The sequence below is a fragment of the Megascapheus bottae genome, chromosome X (assembly GCF_031878675.1).
Source record: "Megascapheus bottae isolate mThoBot1 chromosome X, mThoBot2.hap1, whole genome shotgun sequence".
NCBI classification, from domain to species: Eukaryota; Metazoa; Chordata; class Mammalia; order Rodentia; family Geomyidae; genus Megascapheus; species Megascapheus bottae.
In genome coordinates this window covers 20,846,715-20,870,963 of record NC_143547.1, presented here as the reverse complement: position 1 = coordinate 20,870,963, position 24,249 = coordinate 20,846,715, and the positions used below count along the sequence as shown (strand labels likewise).

At 35.2% G+C, this 24,249-nt stretch overlaps 1 protein-coding gene across 2 annotated transcripts in view; it reads right to left on the bottom strand.

The window, feature by feature from the left end:
* Sytl5 (synaptotagmin like 5) overlaps positions 1 to 24,249 on the bottom strand; it is a 140,563-nt gene that overhangs the window by 101,149 nt on the left and 15,165 nt on the right. For both annotated transcript variants that reach the window (XM_090326972.1, XM_090326973.1), the window contains exon 2: positions 5,232 to 5,420. In XM_090326972.1, the coding sequence (XP_090183098.1) occupies positions 5,232 to 5,350 (119 nt within the window). In that variant the 5' untranslated portion in view covers positions 5,351 to 5,420. The remainder of the gene's footprint in view (positions 1 to 5,231; positions 5,421 to 24,249) is intronic.

The window sequence follows — 24,249 nt, the reverse complement described above, 5'->3', positions numbered from 1 at the left end:
CTGCAGAGACTGTGTTGACTACAATATTAGGCTTAATATACAGTATTCATTCAATATACTTTTCCCTTAGATTTACATCCCATCAGAAGAACCTACTCAAACACAAAACACATAATACATCTATTATTGCCAAAATGTCAGTTTTCTAGCATTTCAGGTAATTTTCTGCATAAGTTCTGTAATTCTTAAAACTTTGTTCTGGGATATAGCTCAGTGGAAAATTGCTTGTCTAGAAAGTACAATATCCTGGGTTCAACCCAGTACCACAGGAGAATAGAAAAATGCAGCTAAAATTATTAGGCTTTTATTTTTTTCTGCATCTTACCTAAAGGCAATTTTGTATCACATCATGAAGCTGACCTGTACTGAATAATCTCGAAATAATTTTCTCTGTTCAAAGTCAAGATCAAGGCAACCCTCCAATTTCTATTTTATTTATAATTATTTCATCCTTTAGACTCCTACAAAATATCAATTTACAACTCTATAGCATAGTTCTTTATTGTTGCAATAATATGCTTCAGATCTAAATTCCCTATGTTGATGGTTAAGGGAAGGTATTTAAGAAAAAGAACTAAGTTCCCTGTCTTATCTGGAACAAATCAACTAAGTGTAGCCACAAAGGGTTAGATGCAAGGAGGGAGAGAGAGTGCTACACAAACAGGACTGAAAAGACAGCATTAGCTATAAAATTCACAAAATTATGGGATGGGGCAATAACGAATATTATATACATCTATGAAATTTTGTTTACTTAACTGAACCACTGGGTGATAAGTTCGCTAAATATTGTTTCTGGTTACTTCGGTATCGAGGTGTCTAAATGGAGATTAATGTTTAAATGAGTAGGCTGTATAAAGTAGATTGTCTGTCGTAATACAATTGGTCTTTATCTGATCCACTGAAGATCTGCAGAGATTAAAATAAACTGAATAATAAAAAACTGTATTTTTCTTATGGCTTGACTGTCTTCATGCTGGGTCAATCACATTTTCTCCCTCACTAGACTGTCAGTGTTTGTATTAGACATCTTAATGTTTCTGGATTCCACTGCTAATCTGGTGAAGCCTAAGGATTTCTTTCTCAGAGTTAGGTTTTGTCTGTATATTACCTATTACACATGTTTATAAAGAAAATGGGATGCACTAAATTAGTTACTATAACCAGAGAAAGTAAATATGTTACATATTAAATAAAATTATGTGGCTGATATAATTAGCATTATTTTAAGGTAGTAATGAGCATAAATAATATTTTGAAATTTTATTACAGCATCAATGTGCTGTTATAATTTCTCTAACTTCTCTTTGTCACAAAGCTACAGATCAACTTAATACTACTGTAGTTTACTGTCTACAAAAAAACTGAAGTCATTACATTTCAGTTTAAATTGTGGTTTACTTTATTTTTTACATAAAAATAAAGATATCATGTTTCCTCAATTCATGGTCACACAGTCCTTGAATTCTATGCTAGAATACCTGTAGGGTCTTCTTTCATATCATCCTGTTCTTCTCCTATAGTCCATAATGTTATCTAGTAGAACAAGTGATCAAATCTATTTGTAGAACTCAGTTATGATGGGGCCGGGAGTTTGGCCTAGTGGTTAAAGTGCTTGCCTAGCATGCACGAAGACCCAGGTTCAATTCCTCGGTACCACATGTAGAAAAAAGCCGGAAGTGGTGCTGAGGCTCAAGTGGTAGAGCTCTAGCCTTGAGAAAGTCCAAGGACAGTGCTCAGGCCCTGAGCTCAAGCCCAGGACTGGCAAAAAAAAAAGAACTCAGTTATGAGTATTTGATGAGTTAGAGTTAAGTAACTCTGAAATGAATTCAGATTGTATTTAAACTCATAGTAAAAAGAGAAAGAATCAAAAGAGTTTAGAAGGTAAAAAGGCAACAGAAAATTATACTGTCTGACTAAGATGGTCAAATCTGCCTCACCTCTTTTTTTAAACCATAAACCTTGATAACTATGATAAAAATTGCTAGGACCATCTTAACTTCTATATTGAGTAAATAAAGAATCTTTTATTTGAATGTTCACTCCTAGATTCAGGTCATTAATTTTTCTCATGAAATGAAGTTTGTTCAATAGCAAAAGTTTCAGTAATATAAGCTTTACAATGTTGCAGGCTGGACTTTGTCAAAGCCAATTCTGAGATGTACAGTAGTGTGTTCATAATTTATTTGAAGTACTCTTGGGGAAAAGCTCTAAGTGGTAAGGGAGGCAGCAAAAGGGCAGGATGATCCAAGCAAGGCTAAGATGTTTTAGTTCCAGCCTCAGTATGATATCAAATTCTCTGGATAGTAAGTTGCATTGCAGAAAATGCCCTGTCTTGGGGTTTTCTATCAGTTGGTTTTGTGCTCTCCAGGTTAGAGTTTCATTTACCTGTAACTTGTGGCTCTCTAATTGTGGGAATTTCCTGATAGATTTTCACTTAACAAAGGTGTAAGTCCTTTAGAAGTAACACATACAAGACTAGGAAGGAGATGAGAGCACAGATCCAACAAAAGGGATCTCAGAGGATCTAAACAGCACTGTTTGTATCTATTGCACAAGGAAATGACCAAGAACAGGGATCATAGTCATAACAAGAGCTTACCAAGTGCTTATGTTTGTCATAATGTTAGCTTTAATCCTAACAATGAACTTATGAGGTAGCTAATATTATATCTATTTTGTCAAATAAGAAAATTACATTTATCTATGAAAAGATCTCTCAAGTGTCTCATTGTACATCTAAGATTCGAATTGCGGATTATAAGTTAACAGGATGTATTCTAAACATAATGCCACCCACGGTGTCATGATTTCTCAAAACACAGAGTAACTGGGCCTGAGTCATCTAGCTTGATCTCTTATTCTGAGAACTCTGGACAAAAATGAAATAATATACCTAATACATTTATTCTCAGTAAATAACAGCTACTGTTATTATTAAACAAGGGGAAAACATATTGTTATAGTATCTCACTTTGTTATCTAATATATTGAATTTATTTGTATTTGGATATTTGAAATTTGATAGGGAATGGGGGAAAACCAAGACGGGTGGGGGGTGTGGAGGGGGAGGGAAATGGATACCAAGACATGTGAAAGGGTATCAATGTATGTGAATTAATGCACCTTCTATCTGGCAAATATCATGTAACCCTTTTATTAATTACAATAAAAATATATTTCAAAAAAATAGATATTTTCTTTTTTTCATATAATTTTATTGTAATTGATAAAAGGGTTACATTATATTTGCCAGATAGAAGGTGCCTTAATTCACATACATTGATACCCTTTAAAATACATATTTTCTATGAAAGGTTTTCTTTGATTTTTTTTTTTTGGTCTGTCGTGAGGCTTGAACTCTGGGCATGGGTTGGATATTGTTTTGTTGTTGTTGTTTTTTTTTGCCAGTCCTGGGCCTTGAACTCAAGGTCTGAGGACTGTCCTTGGGCTTTTTCAAGGCTAGTGCTCACCCACTTGAGTCACAGCACACCTTTTGTTTTTTTTTCTATGTATGTGGTACCTAGGAATCGAACACGGGTCTTCGCGCATGCTAGGCAAATACTCTACCACTAGGCAAAACTCCCAGCCCTGGGTTGGATGTTTTTTAAAAGAGCCTTTCTTCTGTTATTCTCAAAAAGATATTTAAAATCCAAGAAATTATTATTGTTATTGTTCTTAACATCTCTGCTTTATTACATAACTTGACTGAATAAATATAGCAAATAAAATGTCAAAGAAAATAGAACAGAAAAGAAAATTGGGAATATAATAGATTATTTCTAAAATGTTAATGCAAATGGCAGAAGCAAATATTCTGAACAAATCCTATTTACTAGTTTACAATGTTCTGGTTATTAAATTATTTCTCCCTAAAGAGAGTGTTTTTTAATTTCCCTTAGAATGTCATAAATAAGAGGCTAATATGTAATTGCCCATAAGCAATATGCCTTTTTGCAATGCATTAGAAAATTTAGTAACTTTCATGATTGGACATGTAATGCAAAATTATAATTGACATCTTTAAAATGATTAACTTTGTTTTGGTTTTTTTTTTTGCCAGTCTTGGGGTTTGATCTCAGGGCCTGGGTACTATTTTTGAACTTTCTCAAGGCTAGCTAGCACTCGTGAGCCACAGCACCACTTCCAACATTTTTGGTGTATGTGGTACCATGGAATTGAACCCAGGGCTTAGTGCGTCCTAGGCAAGCCCTCAATCACTAGGCCACACTCCTGGCCCCTAACTATTTTGTTTTCACATAGATTCTAGGCACAGAAAATACCAGGATTTTAATTTAAAAATTGTGTCTTCAAGACTTGGTTATGTGCCTAGGCAAAGTAGAAATAAAGCATCCAATGTAGTTCCAATTCTAAGGCACATTGAGTAGTTTCGCAACATGATAAGATAACATTATGACAATGTTTTTTCCTCAGGCCTAAGTATAAGATTCATGGGCTGGTGATATTGCTCAGGAGCATGATTATTATGCATAAGTCCTAGATATAATTCTGACTCCCCTCCCCTTAATTTTTGTAAATTAAATTAAACTATAAACATGAGCTTCAGACTATAGTTTGGGAAGTATACTTTGTGTATCCTATCTTCATGGGCAAAATGTAACAAATATATTTTAAAGCTGGAAAGTACAGGCAGTACAGGCAGCAACCGATGAGAGTAATGATGTAGTAATTCAGAGCAGGTCATGAAGCCAATCAACATGGATTCTGGCTGAAACATGGCTGAGATCATACCTAGGGAGCTGTACTGTACAAAAGGAATGTGAATAAAACTGTGCCCATGTCACTCATCTCTCTTAAACATTCTTCAACCTCCCAATAGTACCACAGGTTGGAGAACAAGCCTTTAAAATAAGATTTTGGGGGAACAGTATAGATCTAAACTATAATAATTAATGTTAAGTCATAGTTAATATGTGCCTGAGTTGGTACTCAGACATGAATAGTCCTCAAGTATAGTTATGATATTGTTAGGAAATGAATTTTTTCCTCAGTACCCTATTTCTATTTCAAATTCATCCTGTTAGTTAGCTAAATGATATAGTACAAATAATATTTTCTAGTACTTAGAATACTTCTGAGTAGTGATTAAAAAATGCCAGTCTAATATCTTTTTCCCCAGTGTAGTTGAATTTACTATATTTCTGATGTACATTGTTTAAAACAAACCGAAGGCTGTTAATGGGGGGCTAAAACAATAAAAGTCTACTTACCTTATTCTCTTGTCTTCCACTTTTTTCAAATATTCGTCTCTCTTTAGGACTCCCAGAATCATTTCCTTCTCATGATCTAATAAAAATGACAGATTGATGAACTCCGAGTTCTTAGACATGATAGGGACTTCAGCAGTAGCTTTGAAGAGCAGTGGTTGAATCTTCCAGAAGGTAAATTGATCTGTACAGCTGTTAAGGTTTCCAAGACAAACCTAGAGTCACTTAGTTGCTAAGTTAAAAGCAGTTTTTATAAAGTATCTGTAGAATTGCTGACAATGGCTAGGTATTCTTTGAGGCTAAACAGAAAATATGCTTTTGTGGGGGGAGTGCATTCCAAGAAAGTCATTATTGTTTGAACTGAAAAATGTCTTGGAAGCCTTTGCTGTGGTGTTCAGTTAAGCAGCAGTTGGGTTTCACTACTGATGCTCAACCTCAGTCCTTCAAAATCTCTAGAGAAGGAATCACATTCCCTGGGAGTGAATGCAGAAAACACTGAAAGGTAGAAAAGCAAAAAAACAGAAAAATTAATTAGATCATTTTCCCACCTCACTTGTAAAACTACCTATTTAAAAAAATATCGAGATACCTAATTTTGAGGAAAAAAAACCTAATTTTTAAATCAGTAAACATGCATTTATTAAGTACTTGTTTTATGTTTTTCTTACTACAAAGTAATACTTATATTGAAGTGATTCCAAATTCTCTGTGTAACTTTACTTCTCCTCACTATAATTAAAAACATCTGCCAGACATATTCCATCATTTCTCTCACAATTTAATTGGGTCACTACCTTGGGACCATCCATCTTTCCTTCCCTACACCTAGTACCACAGCATAAATGTAAGGGCTGGCGAAGCAATTGCGAACTGGTATTATAGGCTTCAGCCTATATGTCTAAAAATGCTAAGAGCAAAAAGTTAGGTTACAGAAAAAATTATATAGAAGGACTATAATACATGAAAGGTATAACATATAAAATATTATATATAATTCATGAATGCATATATTTATTGTATATGTACATACATTGCATACTTCATGGAAGACTGAAGATCATGATTACATATGGGGGAACAGAAAGGAGAACATAAAGGCTTCAAATATTTGGGGTAATAACTTATTCTCAAAAAGATGCTTATATCCCACAATTTATGTTGTTGTTTCTGAATTATTCTTCATAATATATACAATAGTACCCTGTCACCTGAATTCTTCCTTTTAGTTTCAGTTACCTGCAGTCAACTTAAATCTCAAAATATTAAACAGAAAACCCCAGAAAAAAAACTTATAAGTTTTAAGTTATTCACCCTTCTGAGTAATGTGATGAAATCTTGCAGTATTCTATTTCATCCTACATGAAATTTCTGCCTTTCTTCACTGTATGCATACTGTGTAGACTACTTGCCTGTTATTCATTTTATATTCATCTTGTTTATTTTTGCATATGACTTGCATTCAAGCAATCCTTGTTTCATTTTAGTAATGGCCCCAAATGCAAAAGTACTGATATAAATATATATATATGTATATATTCTATTTCCATTTTTATATGTTCACTAGAACATGAAATATGGTAAGATTTTTGGTGGTGATACTGCACTACACATAGGAATATTATAATAGTTCAGCAACATCCTGAGTTTCAGGCAGTTATTTCACATTATCTTGCACAGATAAGGCAGGATTAATATAATGCAAAACAGAAATATGTAAAGTACCCTCTTGTCAATATAACAAACTTACTCGACCTTATCTCCCATCCTTAATTTTTGATGATGTTTCATTGTTTTGGAGTCTGTATTATCTCTCTGTAGAGCTTCTGTTTTTATTTTTGTTTTCCATCAGTTGTGAGACTTGAATTTAGGGCCTGGGCACTGTCTGAGAGCTCTTTTGCTAAAGGCTAGTATTCCACTGCTTTGAGCCACAGTGCCACTTCTAGTTTTCAAGTGGTTAGCTGCAGCTAAGAGCCTCATGGACCGTCCTTCCAGGGCTGGCTTAAAACTGCGATCCTCAGTCTATCCAGTGGCTAGAATTAAAGGCATAAGCTACTAGCATCTAGCTTTCTGTACAGCCTCTTGAGAACCGTGATTCTTTTTTTTTCAGCTTTTAAAAAATTTTAATTATTGGAAGGGTTACAGTTATATTCACCAGATAGAAGGTGCATTACTTCACATACATTGATACCTTTTCTCAAGTTTTTGTCCCCATTTCCCTTTCCCTACCCTCTCCCCTCATCTTGTTTCCCCCTTCCCTTTCCTATTTCAAACAAACAAACAACAAACAAATAAATGTATATGCAATATACCAGATAACAAGGTAAGATACTGCAACAATATGAGAATAACCAAGGGACAACAAAAGAGATGAGAAATGACATAGTACAATAGGAACAACAATCAAATATAATGAGTGATTGTTGTCCTTAATGTACTATGTTATCTCTCATCTCTTTTGCTCTCCTTGGTTATCTCATATTGTTACAGAATTTCATCTGGTTATCTGATATATTGTATATATGTGTATTTGGTTATTTGAAGTCAGATAGGGAAAGGAGGAAAATAAGATGAGGGGCGGGGTTGGGGAGAGGGAAATGGGGACCAAGACAAGAGAAAGGGTATCAATGTTTGTGAAGTAATGCACCTTCTATCTGGTGAATATAACATAACCCTTCTATCAATTACAATAAAAATATATGAAAAAAAGAACAACAATCAAGAACAGTGATTCTTAGGGTGAGCTAAGTTGACTTTTTCTTTTTTTGGTCAGTCATTGTGCTTGAACTCTGGACACAGGCCCTGTCCTCGAACTCTTCAGCTTATGGCTAGCATTCTACCATTTAAGCCACAGTGCCACTAATGGTTTTCTAGTAGTTAATTGGAGATAAGACTGTCATGGACCTCAGCGCCCAGGTTGGCTTTGAACCAGGATCTCATCCTCCTGAGTAGCTAGGGTTATAGTCTTGAGCCACTGGTACCTGGCTTGCCTACCAGCATTTGTGATTGGGTTTCATACCAAGAAATTGTTTCTCAGCTTCCCCTCATCTCAATGAATTACAGTTCTAAAGCAGGCTGATCCACAAACCTCAGGAGACCTAAAATTTCTGATGAATTTGTTCTATATGGTGTGCACCAAATAAGAACTTTACAAAAAGGATTCAAAATTGCTTTCTATAGACTCAGTGCTAGCCCCCTCTAAGGAAAGTGTAAAAGTAACTGCAGTCCACCTGCATTCCAACCCAGTTTTTTCTTCCATATGTGAAGCTTCATAAGCAGCAGGGATCAGATAGTTTCAAGGTTAAAATGACTAGGAAGCAATAAGGTTCAAAGCAAACTGCAGACAATTTAATGGTTTGGTTTTGGCATCACTATCAGTTTGCTGCCTCTCTTATGATAAAAAAAACACAACTGGTTTTTTCAGCCTCATCTGGTTTTATAATGAAATGGAAAAATAATTATAAACCCAGAGAGGGAATGGTATCATTATGAACCAGGCTCATAAGACTTATGAATAAAATGAGAGATTTTGAATATCTTATGTGAATATTCTACAGAATCCCAGAAACTACCCAAGCATTTGGGAGCTATGAAAATATTTGAACTAAAGCCAATGGTTATCCTTGTCTTAGGCTGTAAATATAAGCCAAACTTCGAAAAATCCTAAGATTTTTACAGTGTGGAGGATAAAGAAAGGGAAGTGACAACACAGGCAAGTACATAAAAGCAACAAAGGAGCTGAGAGTGGCGGCACACATTTTTGATCCAAGCATTCAGGAGGTTGGAGCATAAAGACTATAAGTTCAAAGCCTGTCTTGCCTTTGCAGTAAAAAAAAAATCTCTACCTCCAAAAAGAAGCCAAAAAACAAAACAAACAAACAAAAAAACAAGGGCTAGGGATACACTTTAGATGATCTCCAGTACCACAGGGGAAAAAGAGGAGAAAGGAAGAAATTTACGAGAAGAAAAGAGTCTGAGAGGGAGGAGGAAGGAGAAACATGATGAGAATCCAAACAAAAGAATAACAAATAAAATTGTACTACGAGAGTTTAACAAACGAGCTCCAGATGTATTTTTTGGCTAGTCCTGGGGCTTGAACTTAGGACCTGGGCTCTGACCATGAGATTTCTCAATGCTAGTGTTCTACCATTTGAGCCACAGCACACTTTCCAGCTTTTTCTGAGTATATGGTACCAAGGAATCAAACCTAGGGCTTCATGCATGCTAAGCAAGCACTCTACCACTAGGCCACAGTCCAGGCCCCTCTAAATGGACTTTTTTGCTCTCTGTACCTGGGCTAGGATGTACATGAGTGGCCAAGAAGACGGTTTTCTTTAGAAAGCACTGTGATTGTAATTGTGTAAGACAGAATTGAACTGATGACAATACAAGCCTTCAGGATAAACACTAGATGGAGAAAAGAAAACTGTCTGAAGAGAGATAAGGAGATAAATAACTAGGTACTAATGGTACCTATGCGATTATAGTCAGAGAAGAGGACCTGAGACCGCCCCCCCCCCAAAGTGGAAACAGCATTGTTTCCTAATATACATGCTCAATGTTGAATAATGAAACTTGCATTTCAAAGTTTTTAATGCCATTAATCACTAAAATCATATGACTAATTCCTTTTTCAGATACTTCGCACGTTAAGTGGCCTTCATAGAAGTATAACTCCAAGAGTGAATCTTCCAATCTGGCCTAAAGAGAACTCTGATTCAGAGGAAAGCCATGTTTCAGCTATTCCTGATCATATGCCAAACAACTAATTTACTGAGTCCTTTGCACTGAGGACTAATCTGGATTGCAATTAATATATCTAAACATGCTCTATCCTTTTATTACTCTTTAGTTGGTTCATTGCTCCACTTGGAGAACACTTTATCCACTAAACACTTTAATCGAGCAAAAACAAAGTGAGTAGCCACATCCTCATTCTCTCAAATGGGCACAGTAAACATTAGTCCAATTAGGAGGAAGAAATTTATTTCTATTTAATTCTTCAACTCCTTGTCATCTTTGTGTGAGTACATATATATATGTATATACATTTATATACAGACATATATACATATATGTGTATATATGCATACATTTCTGTACATATACAGATATATGTGTATACATATATATGTATGTATACATGTATATATATATATACATGTATACATACATATATACATTTGGGTATATGCATACATTCATGTATACACACATCTGAATATATAAATGTACATACAATATATTATATATGCTTTTTGGATATTGTCTTGAACTCAGGGCCTGGGCTCTGTCCCTGAGCTTTTATGATTGTGCTCCAGGCTAGCATTGTACTACTTGAGCCACAGCTTCAGTTCTGTCCTTTCTGGTGATTAATAGTCTCACAAAGACTTCCCTTCCCAGGCTGGCTTTGAAACATGATCCTCAAACCTCAACCTCTTGAATAGCTAGAATTACAGGCAAAAGACATTGGTGCCCTATGCTGTATATATTTTGTATATAAACTCTGACCTCTTTGAATAGCAGCCTTGATGATTCAGGCTAAGCTGTATGGAAAGATGACATAGTTTATATGATTTTCTGTTGTCTTTGTGCACTGATAATTCTGAATGGGTTATTGTATACATCAAACTTGATATGGTAATAAAATATTCTCACAGTATCACATGGAGGCATAAGATTTAAAATGCATCTGTTCTGATTAATGCATATTTACAACAATAGGGCTCGATGCTTAAGTCAGAAGAAAGACTATATTCGAATATATGTGATTACTAAATACTTGAAATGAAGCTCTAAAAATGAGGTTTATGGGAGCACTCTTCTGAACTGAATATAAATAAAGCTAATCTTTTGTTTGAATGTTAATTTGGGACAACAGCAGAGTTAGATGGATTTTAAGCATACTTAGAGGGATGTTGAGAATGCAAGGTAAATGGAATGTGCACAGTTCACTTGAGGAGAACTTTCAAATAAATAAGCAGTCATCCTGCAAAGAAGTGGTAATTGGAGTACCACAAGAACCAGCAAGACTATCAAAAAGGAAAGCCTTCCATTGAAGTGCCGTGGGGGAGGAGGGGAGAAAAGAAAACAGCCAACATTTTCTTATGAAAGACTTAAGGGCTATGGAATTTCAGGCATTTATTGTCAATAAATCTATTTGTCTTTTAGATGCACAGCTCTGTTTGATATGTTAGTGTAATAGCTGAGATTTAAAAAAAAAACCTTCACAATGGTATTGATTATCCATGCAGATAGAATGCCAACTACCAGTGTTAATAAACTTCGGATTTGTTTTGTTTGAAACAGAATATCAGTATGTATTCAAGGCAGGCCTTCAATTTGAGATCCTCCTGCTCAAACCTTCTGAGTGCTGGGCTTCTAGGCACGAGCCACTGTACCTGGTCCTCTTAATTTTGTACTGATATTTCATGAACAGAATTCTTAACATGTTCTACAGCTAATAATTAATCCTATAACTCCTTGCAAAATAAATTCTCTTTTCCCCATTCTCTTTTTTAATTGTAATTAGTAGTGGGATTACAGTTATATTCGCCAGATAGTAGGTGCATTACTTCACACACATTGATACCCCTTCTCATGTTTTTGTCCCCATTTCCCTTCTCCCACCCCCTCCCCTCATCTTGCTTTCTCTCCATCTCTTTCCTATTTCAAATAAACAAATAAACATATATACAATATACTAGATAACAAGGTAAAATACTGTAACAATATGAGAATAACCAAGGGACAACAGAAGAGATGAGAAATAACAGAGGACATTAAGAAAAACAATCACACATTCTTGATCCAATCATCTACTGAGGGACATCGGGATTGGTTCTATATCTTTCTATGATAAATAGTGCTAAAATCACAAATTCTATCACCTCTGTTTTACAGATGAGTAAACTGAAGCACAGAAAAGGTAATAATTTTCCCCTGGACAATTGGCAATATAGAAGAGTCAGGTTCCAGGGACCCTGCCTATAACTATAACATTTGACTGCCTCTCTATAACTCCACTGAATAACCAACAGTAAGTAGTTCACAAGAGGTTATGACATATTTTATAACACAGGAAAAGTTTTTAAAAATAAGAATTGAGCTAGGAATGTAGCTCGGTGATAAAGAATTTGCCTAGCAGGTACAAGAACCTGGGTTCAATCTATGGTACTGCACATAAGAAAAAATAGGTGAAATACACAGGTTCTTATGTATGCTTTAAACTGTACAAAGGGAACTTAGCAGAGTTCTAAAGTAAACTATAAAAGAGATACAAAAGTTATTCTTAAACCTGAACAAAGAGGTAAAAATTAGTGAAAGGTAGCACAGTTGATAGAAATAGAATTTCTACGAAACTCACATCAGACATCAAATGGAAAGTCAAAAAGAAATTATTATGTACATCATTTTATACTGGAATTCATATTTATGGCTCCATTATTAGACTTGCCTTATGTTCTTTTCCTTGTGGCTCATGGTAGACATGAGAGTGAACACACTGCACTTACTTAAAAGTGTCAGGCCCTATTGTGAGGTAGAGAGGAATGATATTAGAGACAGTCTGATGCTCTTTGGCTTCTGTGAAAATGGTGGGAGTAGGAGCTAAGTTGGAGGAAGAGGAATTCTCTAAGGAGAATATTGATGGGCAACGATAGACCTGGGAGCCTTGAGTAATGATGAATGGTCCAGAGAACAAAAGACACTTTAACAGCAAGTCATCTCATTGGAAGTAAGCCTATTAAGTGAGATGTTCAGAACAAGGTTACAGTCAGTGACATTTTCGCAGATAATAGCACAGACTGGGTGAAACCAAGGAGAACGGTAGACATTGAGGAATCAGGTACTAATCTTCCAGGAAGATGCCTTCAAAGTTACATAACTTGATCAACATGATTCTGAACTAAGAACTCTGGCTGAAATCTAGGACTGAGGCCAGATGTGTGGCCTAATGGTAGAGTGCTTGCCTAGTATACATGAAGCCCTGGGTTCGATTCCTCAATACCAAATGCACAGAAAAGGCTGGAAGAAATGCTATGGCTCAAGTGATAGAGCGCTAGCCTTCAAAAAGCTCAAGGACAATGTCCAGGTCCTGAGTTCAAGTCCCAGTACTGTCAAAAAAAAATCAAGGACTGAAATTTGTTAGCCATGGTATCATGAAGCTATGACTGGATCTCTGCATACCTTGGTTAAATGGAAAACACTTGAATCATTCCTAAGAAATGGTAAATTCTCAGAAATTGTGCGCACTTACTATTTAGTAGTATACGCCTACTTTCACAGTTGTAGATAGAGCTTCAATATTTTTTTTCTTCAGTAGAATCAGTTTTTACTGAATTTTATCTTGTTATTCAGGAATTTATCCTGTATGTCTAAGAGCAGTGAACACTGAGATAAATCTTTTTGTACTTAAGTACAAAGCTAAACATATAATTATTAATCCCAAGAACAATGGGAGTCGGACAGGAATTCACTTGAAAGAAAATCAATATCTTTTTTGTATTCTGTGTCTGACTGACTTAGCGATAAACCTTCCTTGTGTTCTGAGATTGGTCTCAGTAATAGCCAGTATAGATATGGAAGCTGAGGATGGTTTGAAACAAGTTGCATTCTTCCTTTCTTAACATGGCTAATGAAAACAAAGCATTTTAATCTTTTTTCCATGTTACTGACTGAGCTCCTTTGTAGTTACGGATAATAATTTCCTTTGTGTTAGTCTCTCAATTGAGTTATCAGTACATATCTAGTTGCACTGAGAATATGAAATGAAAATTTTAGATATTTGTGGTCATACAGATGTCTGGATATTCCATCTCCTGTAAGTTGAAAAAAATACCTATTTACTACACTAGATTTTTACTACTTTGAAAATTCATCCATGATTTTTTTTTGCCATTCCTGGGCTTGAGCTCAGGGCCTGAGCACTGTCCTTGGACTTTCTCAAGGCTAGAGCTCTACCACTTGAGCCTCAGCACCACTTCCGGCTTTTCTCTATATATGTGATACCGAGGAATCAAACCTGCGTCTTCGTGTGTGCTAGGCAAGCAGGTTACAACTAGGCCAAACTCCCCGTACCATCCATGATTTTTTAAAACTTTATTTTCTGCTTTGTTTAACAAAATTGACTTCAAAAGTGTTTTTTTTATCATATACTAACTTTATTGTAATTCCTTGCCATAAGATGAAAACAATTATCTATACACAGAGCTCTAGGGAGGAAATATTAATGGATTTCACTATACTCTGCTATTTAAATTAGAAAACATATATGGTATCTTTCTTGCTAAGCTTCTGCTTACCAAGTGGGCTGAACTGTCATTTCCATAATTTAGATAAAAGGTATGTTTGATTGACAGTTTATTTTTAGTCCCAAGTACATAATTATTGATGGCTGTATGCCAAACTAATTCTCACAGTCTTTCACATCACCCTACTCCTATCTTCCAACTCATCTTAAATCTATTTTCTGGTTGTCTGCCACTTCCATTAGGAAACATTATCAATATTAAATAATTTTAAACTACAATTTTAGTCTTGAGGATTTTACTTGCTTTAAAATGATAAATAACTTTGAGTTGCTTTTATTTTTATTTGCTTATTTTTCCCTCTAAGTTCTGAAACCCTCTTGGAAATATTTTCCGGCTGCAAAATGGAAATATCTGTGGCTCATTTACATGAACCACCAACTCTTAAATGAATTGAACATGTTCTTAATGTAGGAACAGTGTTTCCTGACATTCTGTTAGACAGATTAAATGAAATTAGCCTGGATAAGTCAACTGTTATAAGGAGTGGAAACTACTAAATTAAACTTTAACAAGAGTTATAAATGATAGTATGCCTAGTTGGAAATAAGGTTATTAAAGGTTCAGTGGAGGTAAGTTTGATTTTAATATTTGTATTCGATGAAGAAGAAAATGGAATAAAAGCCCATTAATTTTTGTAGCTGATAATGATTAAGAGAAAAACTTAAAAAAAAACAAAATGAAATAATATTTTAATGAACAGCATCTAATTAAAACAGGACACATCATATTCCATATTTATGTACTGTCATTATGCCAATCACAAAGATAACTTGAAGATGCTTAAAATATTGAAATTATTAAAATAGTGAAAAGAGGATATAGTAGACAGTGAGTAGTAGAATTAGAATGTAGAGCTTTTTTTATTCACCAGCTGTACAACACTATTTTCAGGGGTTAGATGAGGACTTTCTGATGGAATCAGGGCCTGGACAAAAAGTTGAATGAAAGAAAAGAATAATAGAATAGGGAGACTGAATGGATGGCTGATAGATATATGTGATGAAAGTAAGGAATAAAACTTGGTATTGGTTTGAATATTGAGAATAAAGGAAAATTTAGAAGCAAAATTGCTTGAAAGTTTCAAATGTGAGAAACCAAAAGGTCGTCAGTGTCATTACCAGAAACACAAATGAATGGGGGAGTAGTCTGCCAAAAAGGCAGAGAATTTGGCTGCAAGCATAATGAATATCAGGTGACAGTTAAACATAGAAGCAGGAAAATATATACAAAGATATTGTCTGAAAATGTGAATTCACATAGAGATTATATCCAAAAACAAAGAAATTTATGTCATTGGCAAAAGAAGAAAGGTCGTGTGTTAAATGCTAAACCTGTAGGAGAAACCCACCTGAAACTAAATGGAAATAAAAAGAAAACGGTAGAAACAGTTGAATAAATAAAACAGAGTAATGAGCAACAAGGAAGAAGAAAATTCAAGAAGGAGGAACCGATTGAAAGTGTATAAAGCAAAAACAGGGGTAAATATAGTAAAAAAAAGTGAAAAAGTAATCTAATAGCACTTATCAAAATTAATTTAGTTCAGTAATTTCATACCTTTCCTAACTAGACTGGAAGCACAGAAAAGCAGCCTAATTATTCCCTATTCTGTAAATTCAGGGCTTAGTGGTTTCTAATTCATAGCTGCCAGTGACTATTCACTAAATGGTTGAATACATGCAATTGAACCCCCTCAGCATTGTATGTGGACAACGCTGGATAGTACAGTGTCAATAAAGTTGCAAAAATAGATTTCATGTCTTCAAAGAATTTAGAAGAAAGTATAAAATTCTAAGAGAAATAAGGCAGTAGGAGCAGATTTTATTAACTACCTCTTACAGAAATGTCACTGCTTAGGAACTAGGAGTTTGGCCTAGTGGTAGAGTGCTTTCGGAGCATGCATGAAGACCCAGGTTTGATTCCTCAGTACCACATACATAGGAAAAAGCCAGAAGGGGTGTGGTGTACTGGCTCAAATGATAGAGTTCTAGCCTTGAGAAACCCTAAGGACAGTGCACAGGCTCTGAGTTCAAGCCCCAAGACTGGCAAAAAAAAAAGAGAAAGTACTATCGCTGCTTAAAAAAAAAAGAAAAACAGCAAATTTTCTTTTCTTCTTTTTTTTTGCTAGTCCTGGGCTTGAGCTCAGGGTCTGAGCACTGTCCTTGGACTTTCCCAAGGCTAAAGCTCTACCACTTGAGCCTCAGCACCAGTTCCAGCTTTTTCTATGTATGTGGTACTGAGGAATCGAACCCCGGCCTTTGTGAATGCTAGGCAAGCACTCTACCACTAGGACTTGTCTCTTTTACACAAGGAGGCCACTAGAGTTGTCAACTCTACAAGTGATAGAAGCAATGGTATCCATTTGTTTTATTGTCTGCAGTAAAATGAGAAGTTTGTAACAGGGCGTGATGGGAAATGGTAAGAAAGTATCATCAGAAGATAGGGAGAAACAGAAGAAAAAGGAAAAGAAAAAAATACAGAAAGAGATCACTGGGAAGGAAACCAGGTTGGAGAGAAGTTGAAGAGTCCTGTGAATTGTGAATGTGGGGGGGGGGAGGCGGGGCTAGAGAGACAGAACAAGCAACATATGGGTAGTACAAAAAGGAGTTATAAAATAATCAAGAAAGAAAAGAGTTGTGAGTAAATCCAAAATAGAAAGTATTACACATGATTAACTAAATGTTTACATATGCTGTCAGAACAATCATAACATATGTCATTGTAAAATAAAGGTTAGGTTAAATAAACTGCTCATTTCCCATATTTTGGAGTTCTAATTTTTCTTCCTTTAACATACTAAATAATCATAACAGTAGTTTCAACGATCATATGAAACATTCTCCAAGACAGTAAAAGAACACCAACAATTTTGTCCATAAAACCTACTAGAAAACTGGGTGCCACTGCAATCCTAGCTACTCAGTAAGGTTAAGATCTGGAGGATGAAAGATCGATGTTGTAATTTTGTTTTGTTTTGGTTCCAGAATTGGAGCTTGAACTCAGTCAGGGTCATGTGACTTCTCCTGGCTTTTTCACTCAAAGCTGGTGCTCTACCAATTGAGTCATAACTCCACTTCCGGATACTTTTGCTAGTTAATTGGAGATATTGCACAATCTGTTCTGCCCAGGCTAGCTTCAAACCAAGAGCCTCATATCTCAGCCTATTGAGTGGTTAGTATAAAAGGCATGAGATACCTGCACCCAATTTAGGATGAGAGTTTAAAACTAGCCTGGGCAAACAAATCCTTGACACTTCAACTCCAAAGTAATCAGGAAAAAGTTGGGCTGGAGGTATGGTTCAAGTGATAGATGGCCAACCAAGCAAGTGCGAGGCTGTGAGACAAATTCTGCTACAGGCAAAAAATAAAAAATAAAAGTAAATGAGAATTAATATGGCTGGATAAATTGAAAGACAAGATAATAGGCTGAGAGAGAATTTTAGAAATTCACAAATGCAAAGAAAACAAACCAAGTAACTTATCAATAAGACATTTTCTCACTTTTTGTTACTCATTTTTCCAGTATTAATTGTCCATATATAAACATATATGAATATATGGTTATGTATACTGAGGGATATAGGGACCTACTTAAGGATTTCACTACATTGAATAGAATACAGTTTGCAGTTAAATATGGGGTCTGAATCATCAGTCACGCTTTTAAGCTTTTCTATAAGCATAAAACAACCCCTTAGAAAATAAAAAATAATAATTGAATACTGGTGTTTAGGTACTTTTAAGTTGTATTTGAAAACGTATCTTCACATATAAATAATACCTTCTTACTAACTTGTGTGTGTTAAACTTTTTATATTCTTTTTTATTGTATTTTATTGTTGGGGTAACATATTAGAGGGGTTTTGTTATGTGTGTATGTGTGTGTGTGTGTGTGTGTGTGTTGTGTGTCTGTGTATTGAATACTTGTCCATATCCCCATGGGACTGAAGATTTCTAATACATGAAAAAAAATCAGAGGAAGAGGCCTTTGTATCTTAAGCATAGAAATGTGAGAAGTTTGGCTATAATAACACAATATTTCCACTGAAAATTGATTTCTCTATTTCACTAAAATAGAAACACTCCTGATTCATTGAGATCTACCACAATATTTTATTTTTTAGAATAAAGTATCTTACAACTAGAAAATACATTTTCTACCTCAATACATCAAACTTAGAGCATTATAAAGGCCAACATGTCCTGCTTGCATATATTCCTTCCTTTCCTTTTTGAAGGTAAAATCTAACACAAATGGTAGAAGGCATTATTTTCTACCTGACAAGCAAACTCCACTCCTGGGCCACCGTCTTGTGCCACAAGCTCACACAAAATACAAAACTGAAGAAATCAGATATCACATTGGGGAGCCTAAATACTTCTTTCGGTCTTACCTTAAACTGAAGGATAGACAGACAGTTTTGTAGGTTCACTTTTCTTCCAGACACACAGAGTAGAATCTTGAACTACTTGACCCTCAGGAAGTATTCAGATCAGGAACTTGAAAAACCAGCCTCTCATGTTCCCACAATCTGTTTACACATTAAACACACCCTGTAGCACCCATTAATGTTTACTGTGGTAGACAGCTATTTCAAGAAACAGAGTATCTACAGCACTAAGCTGAGATCAGGAGGGAAAAGGAAATCAATTTCATCCTGTAAAACACTTCCAAGATTTTTGACATGGCTTACTTCACCAATGTTTTGAAGGTGATTCATCTTTCAATATTCCTTTATGTTCCTGAAAACTTTATAACATCTAAGGAAATATGTAATACCCATACATACATTCCAAGTCTTTTGTAAGTGCTTTGCATGTATCATCTACAATATAGTAATATTATTCTATTTATAATGCAAATGAACAAAGTGAATTCCCATAGTCACCCACTTTGTTTTTTTTATATATTTTTATTGTAATTAATAGAAGGGTTACATTACATTAGTCAGATGGAAGGTACATTACTTCACATGCATTGATACCCTTTCTCATGTCTTGGTCCACATTTCCCTCCCCCCCACCCCCGTCCTCACCTTGTTTTCCCCCCTTCCCTATCCAATTTCAAATAACCAAATACACATATATCCAATATATCAGATAACAAAGTAAAATACTGTAACAATATGAGATAACCAAGGGACAGCAAAAGAGATGAGAGATAACATAGTACATTAAGGACAACAATCATTCATTATATGGCTTTTGTTTCTATATCCTAGAGGTCCTTTCATTTAGCATCATACTGTATGGCCTTATGTATCTAGGTTTTGCTCTATTGCAAATCTCTGCTAGAAGAGTCCAAGGTTTCTACTGATTATGGCAAATGAGGCAAACCACTGAGTCTATGTTCCTTTGAGTCTGGCTTACTTCACTTAATATGATTTTTTCTAAGTGTTTCCATTTCCTTACAAATGGGGCGATGTGGTTCTTTCTGACAGCAGCATAGAATTCCATTGTGTACAAATACCACATCTTGTTGATCCACTCATCAACTGAGGGACATCTGGGTTGGTTCCATATCTTTGCTATGGTAAATAGTAGTCATCCACTTTGTAAATGTAGAGCCAAAAACAAAGTACCATAGTCTATGAATGTAATATTTAACAGTGACAATACATTAAACGTGGGCCAGTGAGTTGGTTTCCTTAATGTTCAGACTGTATTTCATCAGGTGTTAAAGTGAATGTTTGGAAGAATTTCTCCAAGATGATTACTCATTTATACTACCAAAGTCAAAATGATTTTAGACTTCTGAAACCATAATGAATTTTTTTTGTTTTCTCTCCTTCCTTCCTTCCTCCCTCCTTTCTTGCTTGTTCCCTTCTTTCCTCCTCCCCTCCTCTCCTTCTCTCGTTTTCCTTCCTTCCTTCCTTCCTGAGCTCTATCACTCAACACAACTTCCGGCTTTTTTCTTTGTATGTGGTACTGAGGAATCAAACCCAGGTCTTTGTGCATGCTAGGAAAGCACTCTACTACTAGGCCAAACTCCCGGCCCCTATTAATGAGCTTTTAATTCCTGAAAACTATTCTCTACATCTATGGCTTGAAGCTATACCATGTGAGCCTGTACTTCAATTCTTTGGAACAGAGACTCTGCTCTAGGGCTCATTCCTCTGAGCTCTGGGCATAATTTAGTTTAAATGATTAATATTCTTATTCACCTTTAAAGTGGTTATAGCCTCAGGGACAAAAATTTTTTTACATATATATATTTATTTAATAATCTGCACCATCCTTTGAGCTTCTTTTTTTTTGCCAGTCCTGGGCTTGAGCTCAGGGCCTGAGCACTGTCCTTGGACTTTCTCAAGGCTAGAGCTCTATCACTTGAGGCTCTACCACTTCCGGCTTTTTTCTATGTATGTGGTACCGAGGAATCGAACCCGGGTCTTCATGCATGCTAGGCAAGCACTTTAAACACTAGGCCAAACTCCCAGCCCTACATATATTTTTTATTGTAATTAATAGAAGGGTTACATTATATTCGCCAGATAGAAGTTGAATTACTTCACAAACATTGATACCCTTTCTCATGTTTGGTCCCCATTTCCCTCCCCCATCCCGCCCCTCTTCTTGTTTTTCCCCCTTCCCTATCCTATTTCAAATATAAAAAACTTAATATGTTCATGTCTATATGAGTGTCATGATTTAACTTTGCTCTAAAACATTTTAATAAACTTAGAGGTCAAACAAAGTTGTTCAAATAAATTTAGCGGCAAACAAGTACATTTTGTGCATAGGCCCAGGCAGATTCTTTCTTGGCTTTCCAAAAGGACTCAAAAGTTACCTGCAAAATATTTCTGACTGTTTTCCTAGTTTTAAAATGCCATGTTTGCAGGGCTGGATGGGATTTTGATTTATTATCTGATGACTCAAGATCTTTCCAAATGGTTTCATGATCTAAGAACATCTAACCTCTGTTAGGTGAGAGAAAACCTGTTCTGGTTTGTCAGTCTTTGTGTTTGCATGTTTCTGAGCTCAAATAAATTAAAAATTTCACAGAGAAGAGAAGGATTTTGTTCCAAAATATTTGGGCTTGTGTTTTCTATTTCTGTATTTACTGTTGACTATGCCTGTGGTTATCTCTGTTTTTGTAGTTCAAAAATGCTTTCACCTATGATTGTAGGGCTAAAGTTTTTCTAGCTTTGGATGATATTAATAATTTATTTCATCGCTTCTCTGAATAGAAGAGTTCTATTCAGATTTACCTAACGTAAACTGATTAAAAATTTAAACTCACACAAAAATTAAACTCACAGTTTATATTAATATTTGACAAACTAATATTTTGTGGATTTTCATTGTTGTTTTTGTCTATCAGCTTGAGCAGGCTAAGAGATCCCCTGATAGTAAAGTATTATTACTGAGAGGTTATTTCTGGAGTAAACTGGAATTTGAATTGGTAAACTGAGTTAAGAGGATCACCCTCACGATTGTTAGTGGGTATTACCTAATTCCTTGAAGGCCGAAAAAGAACAAAGAGTAAATTTAATCTCTCTGAGGTAGTCATCTGACTTCTGCCTTCAGATGTCAGCCTTTCTGATTCCTGGATTCACAAATTCAGACTGGGACTTATGCTATCTCCCTCACACACACATTTCCAGACTGAATTATAACTCCAGGTTTCCTGGATCTTAAGCCAAGCTACAATTGAGTGAACTAATTCCAATAATAAGTCTTTACTTCAGCTTCTATGGAGCACTCTAGTACAGGTTTTATAGAAATAACTTCTAGTACAAGCTTTATGGAAATACCCGTATCTTTATCAATGTTTATCAATCATTAATTTTAATGCTTTGTCCATGAATTTCCTTAAACTTTAACAGTTATACTGACCAAATTATTTAGTATTACTTGTACTAGACGTTAAAAACATGAAGATAAATTTGTTTAATAAACTAGTTCTTTTCTGACTAATCTGTATTTTCACAGTAATAAGGTTATGGCAAGTTGGTAACATTTCTAAAATATTTAGAAAATTGAAAATCTGAAATGCTTTTACAGTGAGTTAATGGACATTTAATAGAGGGTGCTTCATCAGTTATAAGATACAATATTAACATATTGATTACTAAGAACGGCTTAATTTTCCATATTTTTCTTTCTTCTTTTGAGACAAGATGCTGCTATGTAGATCAGGCTAGTTTCAAATTTGTGATTAACTTCTGATTGATAATACTATAGGGGTATGCAACTATATTCAGCTTTACTTTTGTTTGTTAATTGTACATACGGCCATGAACTTTTGCTTCTTAATTATACATGTTGTCAAGGAGCTAAGTCTTTGAATTGAAAAATGAGTATGCCTATTTTAACAAAAATGAGAAGGTGTATAAGAGATGCATGCAGCTGGAGAAAGTTGAGCTAAGTATATCTGTAAGCTTGGTTGATGAACTAACAATAAGCAACTGGTATAGTGACATCATTGGAGGCTGAAGGCAGAGGAACCGCAAGCCCGGAGCTTGAGGCAAGCCTGGAGCTACATAGTGAGACCCAGTTGCAAAACAAATTAACAACTAGTATACAATTAACTGACCCCAAGTTTTCCTGGTAAAATAGAAGTGACTTTGCTTAAAAGGTACACTTTATATGAGTGAATGAAACTCTAGTAGAAGTCTCATAATAAAGCAATATTCTATTGATTTTTGAGAGAAAAAAGAGAATACTTCTACTCAGAAGAAAAACAATGCCTTATTCCAGAATAAGAAGGTGATAAAAGACGAAAGGAAACAGGTACAGAAAACTTTGAAATGTCTTTAGAAATAGAATTTCAATAGCTCTGGTTTTAACAGGACTGTAAATTATCATTCTTCACAGGCATTCATTTCCCATGGTACAAAAACACATTGTTGAAACTTGGGTGGTACACACACACACACACACACACACACTCACACATTTATGTGCTGACAGATCTGGATGCTTAGTAGTAGTCTTCCTGATCCAAATGCTCATAATATATGTATTAAAAGACTAACTCAATTATTCTCTCATCGTGCTCTGGATTAGTCATTTTAAAATAAAAAGGAAATAATTTTATATTTTCAGTTTTTAAGTATTTGTTAGATTTTCGCTTTGCATACCTGGTAGCCAAGCTACAATTATTAATCTTTTGAGACTTCCATAATCCTATATAAAGTGCTCAAATATCCTGAAAACTTTACCTTGGCCAAATAGGACCAGAAATGTAATGTGAAGTAATAATTTGACATGTTGTACATGATAAATTGTATTTATATTTATCATTGCTCTGGTGATACTTTTCCTGATGTTATACATCTACAGCATGATAGAGTTATAAGGTAAAATTTCAGTTATTATTTCTAAACGTTAGGTTACAATCTATTTTAGTTAGCATGTAGCAACTTTTAACAGAGCTTCTCATTTATACATATATAAAATTTATTTCTGGAGATTTATTAAAATTGGTTAAATCCTTATATGTATAGATATTATTATTTTGCTGGTCCTGGAGCTTGAACTCATTGCTTGAACTCTGTCCCTAAGCCTCTTTGTGCTCAAGGCTAGCGCTCTGCCAATTGAACCACAGTGCCACTTCCAGCTTTTTCTGTTTATGTGATACTGAAGAATTGAACCTGAGGCTTCATAGATGCTAGGCAATCACTCTACCACTAAGCCACATTCCCAGCACATTGTATGGTCATTCTCATAAAAACTTTTCTTGTAGCTTTATAATTTTCATGTGTACAACACAGA